At 39.5% G+C, this 22858-nt stretch overlaps 4 protein-coding genes across 8 annotated transcripts in view; 3 read left to right on the top strand and 1 right to left on the bottom strand.

The window, feature by feature from the left end:
- Positions 1 to 17031, top strand: part of rnaseh2a (ribonuclease H2, subunit A) — a 178276-nt gene extending 161245 nt beyond the window's left edge. The window contains exons 1-10 of one of the 4 annotated variants that reach the window (XM_084403087.1): positions 10470 to 10845; positions 11995 to 12056; positions 12539 to 12667; positions 12753 to 12824; positions 12908 to 13034; positions 13236 to 13323; positions 15588 to 15725; positions 15815 to 15902; positions 16438 to 16561; positions 16697 to 17031. In XM_084403087.1, the coding sequence (XP_084259213.1) occupies positions 12541 to 12667; positions 12753 to 12824; positions 12908 to 13034; positions 13236 to 13323; positions 15588 to 15725; positions 15815 to 15902; positions 16438 to 16561; positions 16697 to 16856 (924 nt within the window). In that variant the 5' untranslated portion in view covers positions 10470 to 10845; positions 11995 to 12056; positions 12539 to 12540 and the 3' untranslated portion in view covers positions 16857 to 17031. Of the gene's footprint in view, positions 1 to 10469; positions 10846 to 11994; positions 12120 to 12538; positions 12668 to 12752; positions 12825 to 12907; positions 13035 to 13235; positions 13324 to 15587; positions 15726 to 15814; positions 15903 to 16437; positions 16562 to 16696 lie in introns of those variants that run through there. The other 3 variants (XM_084403085.1, XM_084403088.1, XM_084403086.1) reach the window with 3 other exon arrangements.
- Positions 66 to 2322, top strand: junba (JunB proto-oncogene, AP-1 transcription factor subunit a). Its single transcript, XM_084402092.1, has 2 exons — positions 66 to 181; positions 402 to 2322. The coding sequence occupies exon 2, from the start codon at positions 440 to 442 to the stop codon at positions 1292 to 1294; it is 855 nt and encodes a 284-aa protein (XP_084258218.1). The 5' UTR covers positions 66 to 181; positions 402 to 439; the 3' UTR covers positions 1295 to 2322.
- prdx2 (peroxiredoxin 2) lies at positions 4137 to 11624 on the bottom strand. Its single transcript, XM_084403092.1, has 6 exons — positions 11260 to 11624; positions 7670 to 7782; positions 7353 to 7506; positions 6289 to 6411; positions 5089 to 5219; positions 4137 to 4566 (listed from the first exon to the last, which is right to left on the bottom strand). Exons 2-6 carry the CDS (start codon positions 7770 to 7772, stop codon positions 4484 to 4486), a joined length of 594 nt encoding a protein of 197 aa, XP_084259218.1. The 5' UTR covers positions 7773 to 7782; positions 11260 to 11624; the 3' UTR covers positions 4137 to 4483.
- A 458-nt stretch (positions 17032 to 17489) lies between the features above and the next one.
- On the top strand, positions 17490 to 20635 carry snrpb2 (small nuclear ribonucleoprotein polypeptide B2). Of its 2 annotated transcripts, none has more exons than XM_084403089.1 (7): positions 17490 to 17601; positions 17812 to 17888; positions 17993 to 18165; positions 19331 to 19462; positions 19581 to 19622; positions 19727 to 19815; positions 20120 to 20635. In XM_084403089.1, exons 1-7 carry the CDS (start codon positions 17492 to 17494, stop codon positions 20277 to 20279), a joined length of 783 nt encoding a protein of 260 aa, XP_084259215.1. In that variant the 5' UTR covers positions 17490 to 17491; the 3' UTR covers positions 20280 to 20635. The 2 variants fall into 2 exon arrangements, with proteins under 2 accessions (XP_084259215.1, XP_084259216.1); XM_084403090.1 differs by having other exon boundaries at positions 17596 to 17728.
- Positions 20636 to 22858: the final 2223 nt, after the last annotated feature.

Below are 22858 nucleotides of genomic sequence, written 5' to 3'. Positions count from 1 at the left end.
GCGGCCTAGACACGCCCTCGAAACGCGGAGTATAAAAGGCTCCGAGGCGGACTTCTCCAGAGATTGAGTGCGCACGGAGCCCGAAGACACCGCGTACTGCTGTTTGTAAATAACTCCGGGAACAGAACAGAAAAAGCACTTTTTGGACATCAGCTGTCAAGGGAAAACACCTGTCGAATTGGTACAGTAAAAAGTCGTTCAAACTATTTTGGACGTTTCTTTTCTCTTCTTTGACATCTTTTTGCCTCATGTAATATTACGGAGAGAACAAGATTAACGGACATTAAACTGTACAGTCAACTCAAAAAAAACGTCCGACGTAATTTCTGTACACATGTCAACAAAAATGGAGCAACCGTTTTATCATGACGACTCGTTTCTTTCTGCTTATGGTCATCCAGACGCTGCCCTGCACGACTACAAGCTCCTAAAGCAGAACATGAGCGTGGGCTTCGGCGAACCTTACCGGAACCTCAAGTCCCACCGCTCCGAAAGCGACTTCTACACCGCGGCGACCGCAGACGTGGGCTCGCTGAAACTCGCCTCTCCGGAGCTGGAGAGACTCATCATCCAGAACGGTAACGGTGTCATCACATCACCCACCCCGGGGCAGTATCTGTACACCCGGAGCATCACAGAGGAGCAGGAGGGCTTCGCCGACGGCTTCGTGAAAGCGCTGGACGAGCTCCACAAAATGAACCAAATGCCCCCGCCGAACGTGTCCATCGGAGCCGGAGGACTGTCGTCCTGCTCGGCGGCTTCGTCCGTCTTCGGTGCCTCCTTGCAACCGGACACCCCCGTGTACACCACTCTAAACAGCTGCAATCCCAACACTAACCTCACACCTGCAGCCAACTACCCGACAGCCACCATCAGCTACTTGCCTCAGTACCACCACCATCCTCACCACCATCAAACCGCGACGCATCCTCATCATTTCCAACACGCGCTCCATCAACAGCGACTTAAAGAGGAGCCACAGACCGTTCCCGACCTGCAGAGCAGCGACGGCTCTCCTCCCATGTCCCCGATCGACATGGAGGACCAGGAGCGCATCAAAGCGGAGCGCAAGAGGCTTAGGAACCGGCTTGCGGCCACCAAGTGCCGGCGACGGAAGCTGGAGCGCATCTCCAGGCTGGAGGACAAAGTGAAAATCCTAAAGACTGATAACGCCGGACTGTCCAGCACCGCGTCCCTGTTGAGGGAGCAAGTGGCCCAGCTCAAGCAGAAGGTCATGACCCATGTGAGCAGCGGCTGCCAGCTGATGTTAACGCCGAAGATCAAGTCGTTTTAAAAACGAACTGCTGCGATTACACAGACTCTGACAAATGGGAAACACTGGAAGAGCAGATCATGTTTGTGATGTTTTGATGCAAATGCTAGGGACCCTTTTCACACACACAGGCTGAAGTCGTCATAGTTGGGTAAATTAGGCTACTATAGCGATTGAATGAGAGACTACATTAAATATATCTTTTTGTTGTGTTTGCATTTGCTGAAATAGCAAAATATTTTTGACAATTTTATGGATTTACAATGTTGGTGACACGGTTAGACTTTGCGTTTCAACGGTCCTGCAAAGTTTTTTTATATTTTCACTTTTTTTTTTTTTTTACATGTCTGTGAAAAGGGTCCAATGCAGCACTGAATACGAGCGTTGTATATTTTTTAAGTGTTTTCTTGTAGAAAACTATAGTGTTATAGTCGTTTTCAAAAAGCATCTTGACCGACAAGGTACTCCCGACTGGACAATGAAAGCACTTGTTGTAACTCTGAGTAACTTTGGTTTTGTTAAGTGCTGCCCTATGAAAACATTCCAGTAAGTTATTATTGATATTGTGAGTCAGGTTGATCCAGACATTTAAATGTGTTTCTGTTTGTTTTGTTTATATTTTTGATATTTAAGTAAAAACGTTTGAAAATAATTCTACTGTTTGGGTTGTTCATTTCAAGCACGGAGAGAAAACGAATCGTTCATTCTGTAGCATTCATACGGCTTTAAGTTTACGTTGAAAACGTGCCCACGTTGGCTTCTTTTTACTGCTGACGTAATGCCCATATATGGGCTGTTTTTGCTGCATGTACGTCACTGAGGGTAGACTTGCGGGAACCCCCGCCCACGCTACCGGTCAGGAAGTCCGCGCGCTTTCGGGTCTGACGTTCGAATGAATGAAGCGCGTGTGAATGAGAGAAAATTTAGCAACTCGGGGTTTTCCCCGCGCGCAGAAACCTTCCCAAAACAGTTTCAGCGAAAAGCAAACTAGAGATAAAAATATGAGCACGGGCATTTTCCAGGTACTTTGCAAAAAACGGAGCCGTCGCAAGCACAAAAATAGAATAAAAAAAAAAAAAACACACACACAAAGAAAGAGCTAGACTTGTAAACGAGAAGTGACACTTTTCCAGTGAATGCCGTAAAATACACCGGTAGATTTGTTACTGGCCAGTACTAAAATCACGTAGGCTACCCACGCGCTTCAAGTCCTATTATCTTGTTTTGTAACATCCTTTATTTTTTCACAAGTTGCTGATTTTCTTCATTTTAGTCAGGCCCAAAATACAGCACTCTGACTCCAGGCTTTCGTTTCTGAGGGATTATTTGGACATTCCAACTAATTATACCTTTCAAATGCCGTGTGAATAAATGCTGTTTACAAGTCCTACATAAACAGCAAATTCTACTTTGGCATAGATAGGCCAGTCCAGACGCTGGTGCCTAACCCACACTTATATTAAACAGAGATTAAACAGACAAAAATGACACAGTTTGAACCCAAATAAGAACATATTGATTCAGATCTATAAATAAAAGCAGTATTTTGTATCTATTTTTAAATTTAGATTAGAGTATTAGATTTTAGTGGACATTTTGTTTTGTTAAAACAGAATTGAAGTGATGCATCAACAGTTGCCATCAGTCTGAAAACAAGATATTCATAGAAATATTACAGCATTACATGTCCTTGCTAATAAATGACCTTGTGGTGTCGTGACCTTGAGCAAAAGTCTAGTGACGGCTAAATGAACTGTAAAACTTTTTAAAGTCATACTGCAGCTCAACTTAACATGTATAAATTGAGATGACACTTTGATATTTATTAGCGCTTAAGGACATTATTTGTGATTATTTACTTTCGAAAGCACCTCTTCATGAAACAAACCCAGTTTCATTTCATCCATGATCACATCATATCAGTTAATCTTGTTTGTGCTACTCATTTGATGACTATATAAAAAAATAACACCATGGTGTTGTTGAACACTGGTCTAATAAAAAAAAACAAAAAAAACAATATATTTAATTTATAATATATTTAAATCACCATGCTGACGAGACCAACAAAATCACCACTTGTGGTTTAAACTATAGTTCCAGATAATCAAACGTCACCAAGTGCTTAAAATGCAGTGTGAAATGCTCATATTTCCTGTAGCCTTCGCTGTAATATTGTTGATTTGGGTGTGTTTTATCAGCAGAAGATTGCCACTATCAGATGACGTATACTTGACCACACAGTTTACAAATCACGTCTGATGCACAAACACAATCTTTTAGACACCACACCACCAATATGATCATCCTCGTGCCATAATCCAATTCTAACATTTAAAATACAGCTATATATTCATGTTTAAAGACCCCATGTATACTATTAAAAATGTATAGGCTATAATATGTGTAAAACATTAGTTGGAAATTACTTCATTTCTGTTATGTTTTTTTTCCTAGTCATTCTAAACGTTTCCATGGACCACCCATCTCTATTTCTATATCAGTCCTAGACCCCTGCTTTAGATCTGCTGAATATACATTAAAAGCCACCTTGACAAATTATGTAGCAAAATTATACTGGTCTATGAGGCAATTCACACTAGCAACAAGTTGCTCCTGAGCTGAGTGTTGACTAGTTCTTCCAAATGCAATGAAATACTGCCATCTACTGGTCTGATTCGTCCCAACTTAATTCAAACTTCAAAAGCATTTGTGGCTTATTAATCACAGTCCAGTTGTGTCAAGTTCCTTTAAAAGAAAAAAATCCAGATTACACTAGAACACTAACAAAGCAAGTAAAAAAAAAAAAAAGATAGTTTGTAATGAACAGCTGAGTTATATTGGTCAAATAAGACAACTGCAATGTTACTCAATAACAGCCTTTTTATTTGACAAAGATACTGATGAACAACCAGAATGTTAAACAACTTGTGACAACTCAAAATAAATCAAATGTTCACTGAATACTAAATATGCAATACCGATTAACTAGAGCTGCAAACAAACTACAGACACTTCAGTGCATGAGGGACGCTGACTGGAACAGCGTCTTCAGACAGTGGGAAGAAAGAAATCAGTCTATCAAGCGCATTTAAACACCAAAGAGTTTGTTACGTCGGCTAAGACAACTTTTCAAGAAATCTCAGGCTAAACTTAAGTGCACTAACACCCCACTGAATGGGGGAGATCTGGGGGAATACGGCAGGACTGTTACTGCTTGGAGAAGAACTCCTTGCTCTTCTGCACATCTGGAACAATAGTGTCACTTCCTGGTTTCCATCCAGCAGGACAAACTACGGAGAACAGACAGACATGTTATTTTTTAAATTATAAATCAACAGCATGTAACAGATACTGGTGTGTGTAATATATATATATATATATATATATATATATATAAATAATTCATATAGCAGTAACTGTCCAGTTACGTTTCCTGAGATCACTTGTGATCAGATTTCACTGTTACTGCATGATGAAGAAAAAAAAAAAAAAAAAAAATTTGCCACACTGTTGCTCTCAAATAGTCTTGACATAAAAAACAAAAAACGTGTAGATATCAATCCACCAAAGATGTTCTGTGAGGTTTTGTACACGTAAAACCATCATCTTGAAGGGTACAACAGTGTTATTCGAGTACACGGTTCTTTGTTGGCATCAAGACAAAAGGAAAATAGTGTTTACACTACATATACATGTTTCCGTCTACCTCCAAATGCGGTTTGAGTGAAAAACGTTAGACACCGTTTACACATGCTGTCCCAGTCAAGATTCCCAGAGACAGGACATTGAGGAAGAGCAGCCGTCTCTCTCACCTTCTCCATATTTGTCAGTGTGCTGGAAGGCCTGCACCAGTCTCAGCGTCTCGTCCACAGAGCGACCCACCGGCAGGTCGTTGATGGTGATCTGCCTCAAGATGCCTTTATCGTCAATCACAAACAGACCTCTGAGAGAGCAGGACGAGAGCGAGACAACTTACTGTTTGTTCAGCAATCTCTTCTGTTTACAATAACATCTGTACGATGGCTGTTAAACTAGTTTCCAACAATGGAGGAACGTTTCAGGTGCAATTCAAGCCGAGCACTAAGCATATGTTGCATGTTAATGATTACTACAGGAAATGTCATTAGGTATTTTGCAATAGGTACTTCATAATAAGGAGGGAACAAATTATATTGTACAAAATATTTAAAAAAAAAACAGACAGTATTCTCACCTTACTTTACAGAAAAAGAAGTTTTGGCGAGTAAGATTTAAAATAAGGACAAATTAACTTGATCAAGAGACAGTTAAGACATTAATACCATTACAAAAGATTTATATTTCAAATAAATGCTGTTATTTTGAACAAAACTTTAAAATAAAAAAATATTACACAATGGTTTTCAACAGATAATCATAAATGTTTCTTGATCATCAAATCATCATATTAGAGTGATTTCTGAAGGATCATGTGACACTGAAGACTGGAGTAATGATGCTGAAAATTCAGCTTTGATCACAGCAATAAATTACATTTTACAATATATTCAAATAGAAAAGTTATTTTAAATTGTAATAATTTCACAGTACAGTTTTTACTGCATTTTTGGAGAGGAGACTTCTTTCAAAAACTTACAAATCACAAATTTCTGAAACAGTAGTGTAGACTCTTCTATACTGCAATATAACAATATATATACAGAATAAAACATTTTTGTCTTTTTTAATAATTGATGGTAATCAACCTATTTTTTACAGTCTATGTAATCAACACAGTGCCAAATGCTGCTAGTTGACCTTAACTTTGAACAGTGATTTTAAAATCAACAACCGAACATATTCTATAAAATTCCAAGGAGCAATAAAAGCGTTTTAGCGGTTACATTATTTTAAGGGTTGTTCTGTACCATGTCCACACCGCGGTACACGTGTACGTTATCAAGCGCACTTGATCATCATCTCCTGTGGCAATCATGCGCTGCAAGCGAGAGAGGAAAGAAGCTGTAGATTAACATTAGCAGGACATCACAGACCTGTAGGCGATGCCCTCCTCCTCTTTCAGAACGCCGTAATCCCGGGAGATGGACTGAGTCAGGTCAGCCACCAGAGGGATGTTCATGGAGCCGAGTCCACCCTGCTTCCTGGGTGTGTTGATCCTATCAGGAGCCAAGTCAAAACAGGAATGAGATTTCATTTAAAACATTTCATTCTTTTTTTCCCCCTTTCCTTTAAAGCTTCTATGGCCGTGTTCATGACGAGAGCCAGGTATAGTTATTCAAAAATCAAACTTCAGACGTTTAAGATTCATTTTTCCTAAAAACCTTAAGACTAAGTCTGGATTTACTTGGTTAAAAACCCTTTTCAAAAGTAGGGCTAGGGTATATGTTACCGGCAAAGTGTGAAATCCCGGTATTCTATAGAATGCCTAGCCAATGTATAGAATGCCTGATGGTTTTTGGCAAAAATACATTACCTAATTCTATACATTACCTAGGCATTCTATAGAACACCGGGATTACACACTTTGCCGGTAACATATACATACATATATATACATATGTGTATGTGTGTGTTTTTATTTTTTTTATAGAAAAGTCTGGGGTTTTTAAACCCAAAAAAAAAAAAACTATAAATATTTGATCTATTTCATTTATTTCAGTTAGCGCAAAGAATAATGCTCTCAATAAAAAGGTCAAGATGACCTCAAATGGCAGTTTCTAGAAGTAATAAAGCGCTACACCCTTCCTTTATCTGCGCCTCTCTATCACACTACAGCAGCTCTTATCAATGACAGGCTGGTCAGAAGCACGTTAGATAACCAATAACTGGGTGAAGCCATAGAAAGGCCACAGAGAAGCACGTTCACCAGCAGGAGAAAACTCAACGCTGAAATCTAATGCTGCCATTGAGCAATAATAAATTACTTATTATAATCATGAAATAACTGCTAACTAAATAAAGGATATTTTTACACCATTTTAACGATATTCAATAGACATGTTTCTTGATATGCATGTATGCATTTGCTCTGAAGTGACCATTAAGCCCCTCCGATGTGGAAGATGTGGGAATAAACGCAGCCGATAGGATCCCTCACCATGCCAGATGGCTGAAATGAGAGTCGGTGGAGGCAGCGATGAGCTCACAGCCGATTTTACGAAACTCGGCAGCCCGTTCGCTGAACGCGATGATCTCAGTGGGACACACGAAGGTGAAATCAAGCGGATAGAAGAACAACACGACATATTTCCCTAGGGAAGGAATGAGAATCAGGATGAAGTGACAAACAGGTTACACCCGGAAAACAATTCAATTAGAAACAGGCAGTGTTTGATGCCTCATATCATGATGAAATGGAAAGCAAAAGTAGTTTAGGAGGAACAAAACACCAAGTGTGGAGCGTTTGCGGCTCACCTCTGTAGTCGGAGAGCTGAACGTCTTTAAACTGTCCGTCTACCACAGCTGTGGCCTTGAACTGAGGAGCAGGTTGACCGATCTTAGCGTTTCCAGCAGACATGATGAAGACACTGGTGACAAAAGAAGAGCTTTATGGCACTGCTGCTGCTTTAGGGTTTGGTCAACAAAAATATTATTATTGCTACTACTATCATCACACTTTTTATTACAAACTAATAATAATAGTAATAGTTTATTACAAACTAAAAACAGTAAAAAACATGTTTCTAATAATGTTTCATTTTTGATTGCATAGGCAACATTAAATAGCAAATTGACTAGTAGGGCTGCGCGATTAATCGCAATAAAACCGCACGCGATATGGCAAAGGCTGCGATTATTTTATGCGCAGCTTGTCAGTGGAGTGCGGCTGATTGGTAGTAAATACTGCTCCATCTGAACGCCAGAGGGCGCTCTTTGATTAAACGTGTAAGAAGGCACATCATCTCACAGAAGGATGAGCTCAACTGTCGTTATGAAGTGAGTTTGGAGTAAATGCATGTTATTAAATGTTGTCTGTTGTTGGACAAGAGGTTCATAAATGCTTCTCATGTTTTGGAAAGATGTGTTGTTTTTTCAAATGCACGTTATAAGTGACTCAAACTCGCAGTGCTTTTATGGCAAGCCGTTTTAGCTTAAATTGTACCCAGCGTTACTCATCGTAATTGCATTGTTACTAGTAAGAATTCAATTAGAGAGCTCTACCATTCAGTTCTTACTAGTAGCAATTACAATTAGAGAGCTCTACAAATGAATTTTTACTAGTCATGTCTCCATCGACTTCCATTCATTTTTAATTACGGCTTTCGAAAAACAAATTTAGGACGTTCCCTTGTCTACTGGGAACTGACTGGATCATTGTGGTTTGCTATTGGTGGATCTCATGTGAGTGACAGGTCGCCCTCCCTCAAGCCAGTAGATGCATCAGAGAATTAAAATAATTATGCGCACAGATCAATAATTTAATACAATACATACTGCAATATTCCATGAAAAACAAGAATTGTCCATTTTGATTTCATGGTGACTTTAAAGGAGTAGTTCACCCAAAAAGTCTCCCATAATTTCCTCACCCTTCAGTCACCCTAAGCGTATATGACTTTCTTCATTCAGCCGAACACAATCGGAGTTACATTAAAAAAGATCCTGGCTCTTCCAAGCTTTATAATGGGAATGAATCGTGTAACTGGTTTTTTTAAGCCCCAAAAAGTGCATCCATCCATTATAAAAGTAATCCATACGGCTCCAGTGAGTTAATAAAGTGAAGCGATGCGTTTTTTGTAAGAAAAATATCTATACTTATAACTTTATAAACTATAATCATTGGCTTCCGGTAACAGCCGTACGCGCAGGGCCGTTTCTAGGCATAGGCAAAATAGGCGGTCGCCTAGGGCGCAAACAGCTGGGGGGCGCCAGTGAGAGCCCCCACCACACCAAGAGATTTTTTTCTCGCCCAAGCGAGTGGAAGAAATATCCTTCTTTTTTTACATTTCCGATAATGGAGCGTATATTTGCACTAAGTGCCTGTCTTTTGGGCAAAAAGACGCCCACCGCTAAATATCTACAGTGGCATAGGTCGTAAGGTGATTGAAAGTAGCTTTTGATGCGTTCGACCCGGGTTTGAATCCGCCTTTTGCCGAACTCGCTCTTCTCCCTTTTCCCAACACATGAGATGTATGTATAGCCTAACATAAAGGTCTCTAGCGTTATATTTTTGTCAACGAACTAAAATCGAAATCGTGATATGGCTTTGTGCCTTTATAAAACAGCACAAGACTTTAAGTAGCCTATATAGGCATTCTGTTTGTGCTGTGTGATTTAGAGAAAAGTGTGCACTTTGCTCATGCGATCAGCATGGTGATCTGGTGTTTTCTCCAAAATAAAAGCTCAAGGGTTTATTTCTTGCAAGTGAAGAAATTAGGACAAAAGTATTGTAATTTTCCTGTACTATAGTGTAATGTAAAATATATTGAAATATTCATTTTAATTTATACAGAACATATTATTGGCTATATGGATTTAATGTCATAGGAACACTTATATAAATCATAAACACCAGTGATAATGTAATGTAGACTGAGACTCTATATCAACTAATAAGATGTTTGACCTCTTTAGTGTCCAGGTACAAGTCAATGGTTTTTCTTTGTTCAGTCAGTGTGCACAGTTCATGGGTTGAAGCTCTTAATTTTTATTTATCAAAGTACACCAGATTGCAATAGCAATCTTGCCTAGGGTGCCAAAAAGGCTAGAAACGGCCCTGCGAGTCTATTTCCGGTGGAAGAGTGACCTCTGACCCAATGATTATTATATTAGACAAGGATATTTTTCTTACAAAAACACATCGCTTCAGAAGGCCTTTATCAACCCCCCAGAGCCGTATAGAGCACTTTTATGATGGATGGATGTGCGATTTAAAATATAAGGTGCCATTCAGAATAGCCAGGATATTTTTTAATATAACTCCGATTGTGTTTGACAGAAAGAAGAAAGTCATATACACCTAGAATGACTTGAGGGTGAATCAATTATGGGACAATTTTCATTTTTGGGAGAACTGTCCCCTTTAATCTGTCGAAATTCTGCACGCTTTTTTAAAAGTTACAAAAATATACATATATAATAGCATTATAAGTACTAAAATTATAAGTGAACAATACTTAGCTTGTAATCTAACACAAATCATCAAGACAAGTAACTTTTCGTTTTTGAAACGCAAAGTATCAATGCATAAAGCATTCAAGGCTTGCAGTGGATCACACGCTGCTGGTCACATGACAGTCAGTTGTTCTGAACAATGGGCTTTTGAGAAACTCGGCCTTTCATCGTCTCCAGATCAAGTGCATGAGCGTTTTAGTCATTTCTACCGTTAAAACATGGACTTTACGCGCGTTTTATAAAGTATACTTGGCTCAGAGGTCGACTACACGCCGACTATTGGGCCCTGTAAGCTCTGATATCGCCTGACAGCTAAGTATCTCTGCAAAAAGCTGATAATATCGAACCCATAGCAAATACACAAATGAGTCAACGACCCCGAGACTTTGACCTGAAAACTGCCAGGAGAAAGAAGAAAAAAAATGATTCAGAAAAGGCCGAGACAAGTGCGCTAATAAAAGTCTTTGCCATAATTGGTAAGATGTTTGTTCACTCACAATAGTGACTGGAAACGTGGGAGAAGATTAAATGCATATGAAGCATGCATGATAAAGTCGAGATAAAACGAGTAATATATTCAGAGAGTTATTTAGCTGCTTAGCCACGCGAGCTAAACCAGACCAGTGGGATGATATTACATAAAAGTAGCACTGCGCGAATCATAAAAGCTGCAATATAACTAATATTCACAGTAAAGCCTCCTTCCCGCAATTAAAGATTGAATGCGTGAAGATATTTCAAGCAGTTGTTAAAATATTAATAAATATTAACGTGCCGGTATTTTCCACGCGCTCTTTTGTTCAGTAACAATCAGCAAAACTACTCATTTAGCCTTTGTGCATGTGCATAAACGTTAATATTGTTCTCAAAAGAGCGATATTAAAACTCACCTGTTTTGTACGAGGAAGCGAAACCTCACCTTCTCTTGATGCACGAGCACAGGAAGAACAAGAACCGTCCGCGCGCGCGACCTGCTGCAAAACTATCGAGCGAGCGCGAGCTTCGGGTCCACTTAAAGACAAGAGGGAGGGTCCATGTGCTTCAGTTCGGTAACTTCGGTTCCCCTCCTCCCTTTCTCTACTCTACTACAAATACTAACCACATTTTGCGTTTAGTTTTAAGATAGATTACAGATTGGAGAAGATTAGGACACGATTTCAGAAAACAATACATTTAGATGTACATATATATCAGAAAATTATTTTAGCCAAGTTCTACATCCACAGCATGAGAACAAAAAGCACACAAATCATATGGATGTGTTTTGCATAATATGGAAATTACTGACCTCAAGACGTTATACTTTATTATGGACAATTGATCGCCATTAACCCCAATTTATAATTTATTGCTCCACTCGCTGTTTATGTTTTTGTGTTATACATTTCAGCACTGACTTGAATATAAAACACTGAGGGGAAATCTGGAAAATAAAATTGCCAAACGTTCTCTGAACTTCATTTCCCACAAACCACTGCGATTGAGAGATGTGGAGGAACACATTTAAACACGTTCGGTGCACACTTTTCGGAATTAGATGTATTTTTGAATATGTTTCCGTTTGTGTAGTATTTTTTTAATGAAGTAATAAGTACGTTTTGTCCATCAAATATTGTCGGTCAAAGGTCAAGCATTCAGACTCGCGCCAATTCTGTATTTCCGGGTGAGGCGCGCTGCACACACAGAGGTTAGTGCAAGTTTGTTTATGCACCAACTTTCTCACATTGTGATTATGCATTTGAAAAACCCAGTTAGTTATTTGATAAGAGTTAATAAACAGCATGTTCTCTACACTTATTTTTGTACCGTTTGAACTGATCAGTGCGGGAGGAACGTGTCTGTTATACAATATCTTATTTGGGGAAAATAAAACCTGTGTTGGAATTTTAAGAATGTGTTTGTATATACTTAGAAATAACTTGATTATTTGCATAATGACAAAAAATAGGCTTTAAATTTAGTTGTTGTTAGCTTGAAGGTTATTTTAATGTTTTTCTTAACGTTCTTTTTTATTGTTTGTATTTTATTTATTCATTATTAGCTGTAATATTTATATTATTATTATTTATATTCATCAATTTAAATCAAAGCTTAAAATTCATGCCTATTATTCAACATTAAACTGTGATATATTCTTATGTTTTATTATGTTATCCACGGAACGATCAGATATGGATCTGAGTGATTTTGAGGCGGATAACTCCGTGAGCTGCCGTTTGTCCTCGTCCATCCCAGACATGTGTAAGACGGAGGACTGCTGCCTGGGCATCGATGAGGCGGGCCGGGGACCCGTCCTGGGTGAGTGCCGTCATCGTCGTCTTTGGAGAAGTTCTCTTTTTTTAAAATTGAAATTGGAGTTTACATTTGATGTACTGTGTTTCAGGACCCATGGTGTATGGGATCTGCTTCTGCCCGGTATCCAGAAAAGAAGACCTGAAGAATATGAAAGTGGCCGGTTGGTTCAAGTTATTCGTCTGACGTTTAGAGCAAATCTTGACAGAAGTTCGGATTGCTGCAGTATTTTTGTTGTGTATTTAGACTCAAAGACGCTGTCGGAGGCGGAGAGAGAGAAACTGTTTCTGAAGCTCGATGAGGCCAAAGGTTTTGTAGGCTGGGCTCTTCAGGTCCTCTCGCCCAACACCATCTCCACCAGCATGCTGCAAAGGTACACACACACATGATGTCACTCATGAGTCCGACATTTTTTTTTATGGCGGACGGAAGTTTTGAAGGCAGTGTGTAAATGTGATTGACACAACATGAGGTCGTATTTATTCTGTAATGTGCGAAAATTTCGTAAGGACATTTTAAAGCTGGTAATTCTAGTCGGAAGAATCATTTTAACCTGTCGTCCTTTTGTTTTCAGAGCGAAATACAATCTGAATGCTCTGTCACATGATGCTGCGATCGGTCTGGTGCAGTACGCGCTGGACTGCGGGGTGCAGCTCAAAGAGGTACTTGGAACAAACCAACACCTGTATAGCCCCTTTCACACAGAGATTCCGGAAAATACACGGATAATGTGTCCCGAGATCGTTTGATTTTGGTTCATTCACACTGCCAGTGATTTTCCGGAATCTGAGAGTGCGTTCTCACACATCCCGTAAAGACACGTGACGTCAGGATGTGATAACTCCTGTCAGATGTCAGTTCTGCTGATAACTCCTCTTCGTCATTTCTACACGAAGACGAGTCCATACTCCCCGGTAGCGCCACTGGGTTTGCCGAGTGGCTCGTTCCCCATATGCTGTAGCATAGGTCCCGTGCGATGGCACGTGCGTCATCACTACGACACACCCCTTACGGCATTAGCCCTGGCTTTTGTTCACACAGGGCGCGTTCCGGGACTGATCCCGGCAATGTTACTAGGTCCCCATCCCGGCATCGACCCCGGGACGTGTTTGCGTTCTGTTAGGGGTTATCAGTTTAGGACCCAAGGACCAGATGTTTGAAAGAAGACCCGGAGTCAGAATTATAATAAATTGAAGAAAAGTTTTACTGAAGATAGTTTGCAGTTTCATCAGCAGAAGTCAGCTTCAAGACTCACACAGGAGTTCGTAGGCCGCCCCGCTTACAGTTACAAAGATCACAGCAGTTATACCATTGCCAAGGTCTAAGCTACGTCATTGCTTACAGGTTGAATGATTCTCATTGGCTTAGAAATTGATAAACATAGTAATTTTCCACACATACACAGATAGACTGAAGCATATCTCCATAGATTATGCAGCTGAAACTCAGACCCTGAAGTCAGGCACGTCGTGACCTTCCAGGTCGCAGATCTGGGTTGCTGGGTGCCAGCATGTCCCGAACAACAATGCCAGTGGTTCCTTAACCTGTAAGCAAGAAGACTAACACACACACCGACACACAGCTTTTCCAAGGTTGGATTTGGCCAGGCTCTAACTATAAACAGGAGTCTCGTCTCAAAACATCAAGATAATGCGTTCTTTCTCAAGGAGGGCTACATTTTAGTCTAAGTAAGGCTTTAACAAAGAAATGGTCCCTTAAACTATTGGCTTCAATGACCCCTATGTGTTTTAACATGTTGAAGACCTTTCTCAAACACAAAACATTTCTCTATTTCATTTCTTGAAGCCGGGCTAAATTAGCAAGCACTGTTATTGCATTCAGATATCAAATACTGACATTAAAGCCCCACTATGTAGGATTTCCGTTTTGGTCAAACAACGACCCCTAGAGTCGCTGTGGACTACTTGCATTTAACTTTACTGTCGTAAATACCACTCACGCAGAGCAGTCTCTTCACTCACGGCCTGATCCCCTCCCCCCTGTATACCGGTCCCCGTTCAGTCGGATAGAAGCTGTAACGAGTGGAAATAAGGTGTGGCCCCTTTAAGAGCTGCGCGCGTCCTGTTTAACTTTCGGCAGTCTGTATTGTATGTGCGCCTCGAACACCCCGTAAGCGGGTTGTTTCTGTTTGACGCTCATTCTTGTCCTATTTTTGTCTATCAAGTAATGCTGTGGACGGTAGAACGTGTGACAGACAGTTACACGAGTTCGATTGGGGAATAAACACAACGCGTTACAAATCGTCGGACATCGAACAAGCACAGCTAGCCTCCGAAGATGTCTACTAATCCATCAACAAGAACGCCAGGTGCTTGTCCGAGTGATATACAATATAAGCAATATACTTACAAGTCCAACAGCATGCGAGGACGTGTTGGGGGAAGTGAGGTAGCCTATGCCGTAAAGCAGTCGAATTTTGTAGTTCTTTTTGTGCGCGGGGGTTACTACCCGAACCCCGAAGTTTAAAAGTACAATTTAAAACTATACAAACCCCGTCAGGCTATGGCAGACGTGTCATTCAACCTATTTTAAGTCGATGTACCATCACAAGGATTTTGGAAATATATTATGAAGGTTGAAAAGTTACTTAGTGTTACTTTAAAGAATACATGAAAAGAACATTTCAGTGATCACACTGGTAACTTCTATAAATCTCCAGAGAAGTCATTCAACTCATGTGATATTTAGAAGGAAAGATATTGATTAATACCTTGATTATAATCACTCATTACACATTGAAGCAGCAGTGGATTCCAATCCACCCCCTTCAGTTCACACAGAAGGCACTCTAGCAATTTTACGGCAATTTCCCGGGATCAACGCGCTGTGTGAAATGGGCTTATGCTTATGATAGACAGCAGAAATGGTGATGATCCCATCACGACGCGTCTTTCATTCCTCTCAGGTGTTTGTGGATACCGTGGGTCCCGCAGAGAAGTATCAGGACAAGCTCTCCCAGCGCTTCCCCGGGGTGGAGGTCACGGTGCGTCCCAAAGCTGACTCGCTCTTCCCCATCGTCAGCGCCGCCAGCATCTGTGCCAAGGTAACCGCAAACCCTCAACGTTTTGCTAACGATGAAAGAAAGATTTATACACCATTTGTCATGGTTACAGTCATTTGTACTCTTTGTAGGTGGCCAGAGACCATGCTGTCAAATCCTGGAAGTTTGCAGAAGATTTGGATGACGTGGATGCAGATTACGGCTCGGGGTATCCTAATGGTCAGTAGATATCATCTGATTCCTTCCATTTGCAAATAAAATTAATGTTTTCAGTTAGTGGTAGTCAAAAATACAGTAATAATGTGAAATTTTATTGTAATGTAAAATAAGTGTTTTCTATGTGAATATATTGCCAAATGTAATTTATTCCTGTGATCAAAGCTGAATCATCATTACTCATTACTTCAGAAATCATTCTAATATGATGATTTGATGCTCAAGAAACATTTCTGATTATCATCAGTGTTGAAACCGGTTGTGTTGCTTCATATTTTTGTGGAAACCGTGATGCTTTTTTTTTCAGGATTCTTTAATGAATAGAAAGTTCAAAAGAACAGCGTTTATTTGAAACCGAAATCTTTAGTATCATTGTAAATGCCACCTTTTTTTTTTACTGTGAATTTATTGCATCCTTGTTGAAGTTATAATTGCAAAAAAATGCAAAATTTTTTGTTTTTTGGTACTAACCCTAAACTTTTGAAAGGTAGTGTAATCTCAGAATAAATGTATCATGATATTGTATGTGTGTGTTAAGATCCTAAAACTAAGAGCTGGTTGCTGAAGTATCTGGACCCAGTGTTTGGTTACCCTCAGTTTGTGCGGTTCAGCTGGAGCACAGCGCAGACGCTCCTGGACAGTAAAGCTGTTGCTGTTCACTGGTGAGTCTGACAGCAGGGGGCGCTGCCTTTTCATGTTCAGACCGGCTTATTTACAAAATTGTGCATCATGCAAAAATATTTCTCTTTGAATATGTGATGTACTTTGAATGCAATCTTAAATGTGTTTATGTGTAGGGATGATGATGAGGAAGACGGAGAAAAAGCGGCTGCGCGTCAGAATAACGCCTCCATGCTGTCCTATTTCAACCGCAGCAAGCCGTCCGAGCTCACACACACACGAGACACACACCGCTTCTTCACTGAGCGCAAACTACAGAGCATCAACACACTCTGAACACACATACAGGCAGTCAGCGAGAGCAAAACACACATCTGTCCAACATAATATCACAAACAGTGAACTGTGCACGAAACCAGCCCATCAACCAAATGTATTATAATGTCATGTGTGTGTTTATGGTGTTTATTGTTCATTTACTGGATGTAAAATAAATGTGAATCTTTTTGAATGCGTCTCAGCTTTTTAAATAAGGTATCCATAGGTGGTACGAAATTCCATAGTCTTTAAATGAATATTCCGATTATTCATTAATAAAAAATCTGTTGCAAACTGCCTAGCAACCTCTCAGAACATTGGTCTTGAAGTACCTGTTAGGGTAGCCATTAGCCAAACTAAACCTGGGGTCCAAGCTATGAGACTACGGCCTGGTTTCACAGACAGGGTTTAGATTAAGCCAGGATTAGGCCTTAGTTTAATTAGGACATTTAAGCAGCTTTTATAAACGTGTGCATCTCGAGACAAAACAATGGCACTGACATATTTAAAGATATATCAGCCCAAGTTGCTTTGAGTTAAAACAGCTCAAACATGCATTTTAGTCTGAGACTAGAGTATTTTAAGCCTTGTTTGTGAAACCGTGGGCAAATTTTTTTAAAAAGCTACACACTCCGTGTTTGTGTTTAGCGCAGATGTTGTATCACTCCGCGACAACAGGAGGCGCAACAACCTGGAACTGTTTCACAACAATAAAGGAAAAGAAGAAGCGCAGCGGCAGTTTCCGCCTGAATTCAGCAGTGTGGTAAGTTTGAGGCGATTCAATCACGTTTATTGTTATATTAGTGTTTAATAAATTACGTTAATAATTTATCAGGTCAGCACTGTTATAAACACTAGTAGTTTAGCCTAGTCGGAATACTAAATAGAAGGTAATACGTGTGTTTTGTTTTTGTGTACGTTAGTTGCTCTCATTTAATGCTAATTGAAGTCAATCTCTTTCTGTGTATTGCAGTGAAATTGTAATCATGGACATACGACCGAATCACACCATCTACATCAACAATGTTAACGATAAGATCAAGAAAGAAGGTAAAGTAAAGAAGATCGTGACTTTGCTGTGATCATTATGTTTGAGGACAGAATCTGCAGTTCTTCTGTGAACCTTGTTTTCTTCTCCCGGATCTTTTCTACAGAGCTGAAGAGATCGCTGTACGCCTTATTCTCGCAGTTTGGCCAGATTATGGACATTGTTGCTCTGAAGACTGCGAAGATGAGGGGTCAGGCGTTTGTGATCTTTAAAGAGCTTTCTGCAGCCACCAATGCCCTCAGACAACTGCAGGGATTCCCCTTCTACAACAAACCCATGGTCAGTGGCACAGGCCTCAGTTTATCACATCAGTCATCTGATAGGATTAACATTTCAGAAAACAATGAGTGAATTGGTCCACTTTAAGCTTCTTAACTTCTGTTATAATTAGATCCATCACCATAGAAAGAGAAGTGTTCGTGTGTATTCACGACACGTACTCGACCTCTCAGGTCTTCTGCTTCTATGACTCTAGTTAAACCATCTGTACGTTTGGCTACTATGGGATGTAAAGTCTTTGGAATACTTTACCTTACGACATACGGAATAGTACCAGGCTTTCAATTATTAAATCACGTCTTAAAACACATTTTTTTTAGATTAGCCTATTCTGATTGATATTGTGTATTTGTAAGGTGTCCTTGAGTGTCTTGAAAGGCTCCCATAAATAAAATCCATTGTTATTTAAAGTAAAAACTGTAACCATTTACCCTGTTTACGCCTGGTATTAAGATGTGTTTTGGTCGATCGGATCACAAGTTGACGAGAGAGGCACATTCCCGTTTTCACCTGGTGTTTTAATCCGTCTCTTTTGTCCACTTTCAACCACTTCTGTCCTGATTTCTTCGAGTGGAGGGTCTATGAGCAGGGAAATTTCGATCTAATGGACAAAATAAGCTCCCGCAATTTACATATGAACAACGGAAAAACACGGAGACCATCAGCTTTAGTTTCTGCTCTGACAACCGCAAGATCACGCTGAGTGTGTGTTAGAATCAGGAATGGAGAGAGAACATTGTGCTTGGTACGTTTTTCATCTTCAAACCAAACTTGTATCTCCAGTCGATCCAAGTTTGAATCCCATCTGGCTAAAGTGCTTCCCATGTTCAGACATTAGTTCAGTAGACGGAGAGAAGACGGTCTTTTATGGCTGTTCGAACACATTCGACCTCATGAGCTTCTACATTACGAAAGCAATCCGGTCTGATGCGTTTTCAACTACCTCTGGAAGTGGTAGAAAGTGGACAAACTCAAAACGCTTTAGACCCCGTTTACACCTGTATTTAGCGTCATCCACTTGTGATCCGATCGACCGAAACGCATCTCAATACCAGGTGTGAACACGGCCCTAACTGTTATTAATAATATAAACTCAGTTCACATTATAAAGAATTAGAAATGCTTTACACATTTCTCATTTGCTAACCTTCGCATGTACTTGTAGCGAATCCAGTATGCAAAAACAGACTCGGACCTGGTCTCTAAGATGAGAGGCACGTATGGAGATAAAGAAAAGAAGAAAGAGAAGAAAAAGAAAGCCCTGGAACAGGCGGCCAATCTCAACAAGAAACCAACGGTGAGTTGAAGTGCATCATGTAATCAGAAAAAGACATTGGCCTCATTGGCTGTGAAAAGCATATTCATAGAAAAACCAGATCAACTGAGCAAATCTGGCTTCTGCATTTTTCATGCAGGGATCCGTAAACAACCAACCTCCTCCACCTGCCACAGTCCAGGTACGACACACAGTTTACACACTGATTTTGTGATTTGATTTTTTTTTTTTTAAAGTTATTTTATGTACCTGAAAATCCATTAAATGATTGTATATTTGTTTTAGGTCCCTGACAACCCTCCAAATTATATTCTGTTCCTGAACAATCTCCCAGAAGAAACCAACGAGATGATGCTCTCCATGTTATTCAACCAGTACGTTTCTTTTAAATCTAGTATACATTAGAGGAAAAACAAAGTAAATGTTTTAGTAATAAATGGCAATGTTCATTTCAATCTATATTTACTGTGTTGTTAAATTGGTACATGTAGAGAACATATGAGAATTGTAATATGTTCTTTTAGTGTGGAAGACAACACTCTATTAAGCCGTGTTATGGCAAATGCATAAATATTGAGATGTATATCATGCATTGACAAAAATCTGAAAATATCTCTTCCAGCGAGATTTTCACTGCTTGTTTACTCATCGGCTCCCTGTCATGTTCCACGTTTTCAGGTTTCCCGGGTTTAAAGAAGTGCGTCTGGTCCCCGGAAAGCATGACATTGCGTTTGTGGAGTTCGAGAGCGAGACTCAAGCCGGAGTCGCGAAAGACGCGCTACAGGGATTCAGAATTACAGCGACGTGTGCCATGAAGATCACCTACTCTAAAAAGTGACCCGGCTCGCACTCATTTCCCGGGAAATGCAGATTGTACTGGACTGTATCTGAGGCTTTATCAGTGGATCCTCGGTTCGGATTTGTGTTTGTCTTTTAAGTCAGTCTTATCTTTTTTTAAAAACCTTTGTTCAGTGACTTTCAGTTTTGAACATTATGATATTCCAGGACAGATCTTTATTTTGTATTGTAGACTAATAAAATTAGCCTGTAAAATAAATCTCAACTTGCCCTCCCAAATTATTGATGACGTTTTTGTTTTCTGCTTGATCTTAAAGGACCAGCTCACTCAAAAATAAAAAGGCATTTAGTGTGTGTTCACACTTGGTGTGTTTGGTTGGATTAAAGCGAACTCTGTTAGTGCGGTTCATTTAAATAAGTGTGAACGCTGCCATCTGAACCCTGGCGCACTAAACAAGAGGAGCGAGAAGCTGAAAAGATGAGTCTCTGTCCGCTTCCAAACCAACTCTGGTGATGTTCGACTGAAATATGAATGCGACACGGACCAAAGACATGTAAACCAACCAAAAACAGGAAATGATGTCAAAAGATGTGAACCTAAAAAGGACAGAATGCTCAAGCATACCTGTGTTTTCTCGTCATAGTCGAGATGTTGCTCATCACAGTTCAGTACAGGCATCAGAACCGTGTCTCCTCACAACAGATCTGTGTGTGTGTGTGTGTGTGTGTGTGACGGAGGGATTTTTGACACATTTAAACATTTTATAAGCTCTTCACGAGTTCTCAGCTGGTCAAAACATACAGCGAGCGCATTTATCCCAGAACACAACAAAATATGTCATTAAAGCCTTTTTTTTTTTAATCTTTAGGTTTGGTGTTAAAAATGACTGTAAACGTTACAGTCTGTTTCGTTTGTTCTGGTTAAGCAAACCAGGACTAAATGTATTGTTTTCTTTTGTTTTGGTCCGAATCAAAAGAGCAAAGAAAACCGAACTATACGCGTGTGAATACCCGACCACCCTCATGTTGTTCCAAACCATTTTCAGATGCACTGTACCTTTAAATCATAACTATATAACCTTAATTTGGACACAAGCTGACAGGTGCATCGATAACAGCAGCATGTTGTTGCACTGACTTATAATACACCATTGACGTAAAACCCCTATGATTACATGGCATGTGCATTTGATTGTAGGCAAACTTGGGGAAACTATCACCAAGCAGCGGAGTGTGCACACTAGAATAATCTAGTCGTAGTCATGTTTATATTTTAGCAGAGACCGGTCTCATTTAAACAGCTGGGGATCTGACCACAGAAGTCACTGACATTTCCAAACATGCTGCTTTTAATATGTCATGATGAGAGGTTTGCATAATAATTGGCAAAAACAATCAAATTAGTCCCAGCACATAATGAGCTGTCCCTGAAGCACAATTTCATAGAATGACACAAAAACTCCATTAAAAGCTTTTTTTAAGTGGGTTGAATGGAAAGAAAAATATATTTCCCTAGAGATTTTTTAAAACCAGATAAATTTAATTGGGAAGCTTGAACTGTAAGAATAAGCTGTACTTTTGCTCTCCATCAGGACTATTAAGTCATGGTTTCAACACTTGTGCAGCGGCCAATGAAAGCAAAGACAAATATGAAATGGATTAAATCAATTCCTCTCAAACTGAATCATTGCTCTCTAAAGTAAAGGAATATAGAGGCCAAGCAGTAAAAACAGATCTTAATGAAGTTCTTGCACAAAACAGCTCACTTATCATATGCCATTAAACCTCTAATGCTGGACACGTGGCATTTTTTATTTTTTTTATTTTTTTATTTTTTATTTATTTTTTATTAGCTCAATGAAATGAAATGAATGTACAATATTTTAGTTGATAATATCTTTATTAAATATTTTAGGAGATTTTATGGGACTAAATTATATTTATGCAGTCGTTATAATCCATTTATTCACTTTTTGAGCATAGACCTGAAAAGGAAAAGTCGTAAATCTTAAATGCTTTGGAGCACATACTCAAGTTTGGTCTCTTTTTAAAGACGACACTTTTTTAAGTTTTTAAAAAATCAAGTTATAGTTGTGTATGTTTATTTTATTTTTTATTTTTTATATGAAATATATATTTTCCAAAACACCTTTTACTCTTAAATCAAAGACATAAATCTAAAAGTTGTGTTCCAAATGTGAGGTTGATATCTCAATAAATGAGCTTTCAGTAAGATTTTGTTTGGCCGCAGTACCAAACGTTTCCACTAGACGAAATTCGTCTAATTTTTGACCGCGAACAATACAAGTGTGATTCTTTTTTCAGCACCATTTAACTTTTTCAAATCATATCAAAGCAAGTGCCAAAATCTTTACCAAGTTTCGTATAATTCAGATGAAGTAAAAAATGCAACATTTTTTTAGGTCAAAATTACAGAACAGCACAAGAGGGTTAAATAGTGATATTATAAAACTTACATCACTTTAAAATAATCTTGTATCTTTCAACATTCTGACTACTGATGCCCAAGCAACCACTCAGAATACCCTTAAATCCACCTAGCAACCACTCAGAACATTCTTGCAACAGCCTAGTCTGAAGGTCTGGACTCCATAGAAG

This window comes from Rutilus rutilus, assembly GCF_951802725.1.
Source record: "Rutilus rutilus genome assembly, chromosome: 2".
Classification (NCBI taxonomy): Eukaryota; Metazoa; Chordata; class Actinopteri; order Cypriniformes; family Leuciscidae; genus Rutilus; species Rutilus rutilus.
Note: the sequence above shows the minus strand (reverse complement) of the source record. Positions and strands in the feature narration are given on the sequence as shown.

Bases quoted from the DNA above. Each gene is read 5' to 3' on its own strand.
- junba (XM_084402092.1), top strand. From the start codon at position 440: ATGAGCGTGGGCTTCGGCGAACCTTACCGGAACCTCAAGTCCCACCGC.
- prdx2 (XM_084403092.1), bottom strand. From the start codon at position 7,772: ATGTCTGCTGGAAACGCTAAGATCGGTCAACCTGCTCCTCAGTTCAAG. The intron at 7,507-7,669 runs GTGAGCCGCAAA...TTCCTTCCCTAG, and splicing joins TCAGCTCTCCGACTACAGAG to GGAAATATGTCGTGTTGTTC. The intron at 5,220-6,288 runs GTCTGTGATGTC...CTGCTCTCTCAG, and splicing joins GAGGAGGGCATCGCCTACAG to AGGTCTGTTTGTGATTGACG.
- snrpb2 (XM_084403089.1), top strand. From the start codon at position 17,492: ATGTTGTATCACTCCGCGACAACAGGAGGCGCAACAACCTGGAACTGT. The intron at 17,602-17,811 runs GTAAGTTTGAGG...TGTGTATTGCAG, and splicing joins CGCCTGAATTCAGCAGTGTG to TGAAATTGTAATCATGGACA. The intron at 18,166-19,330 runs GTCAGTGGCACA...ATGTACTTGTAG, and splicing joins CCTTCTACAACAAACCCATG to CGAATCCAGTATGCAAAAAC.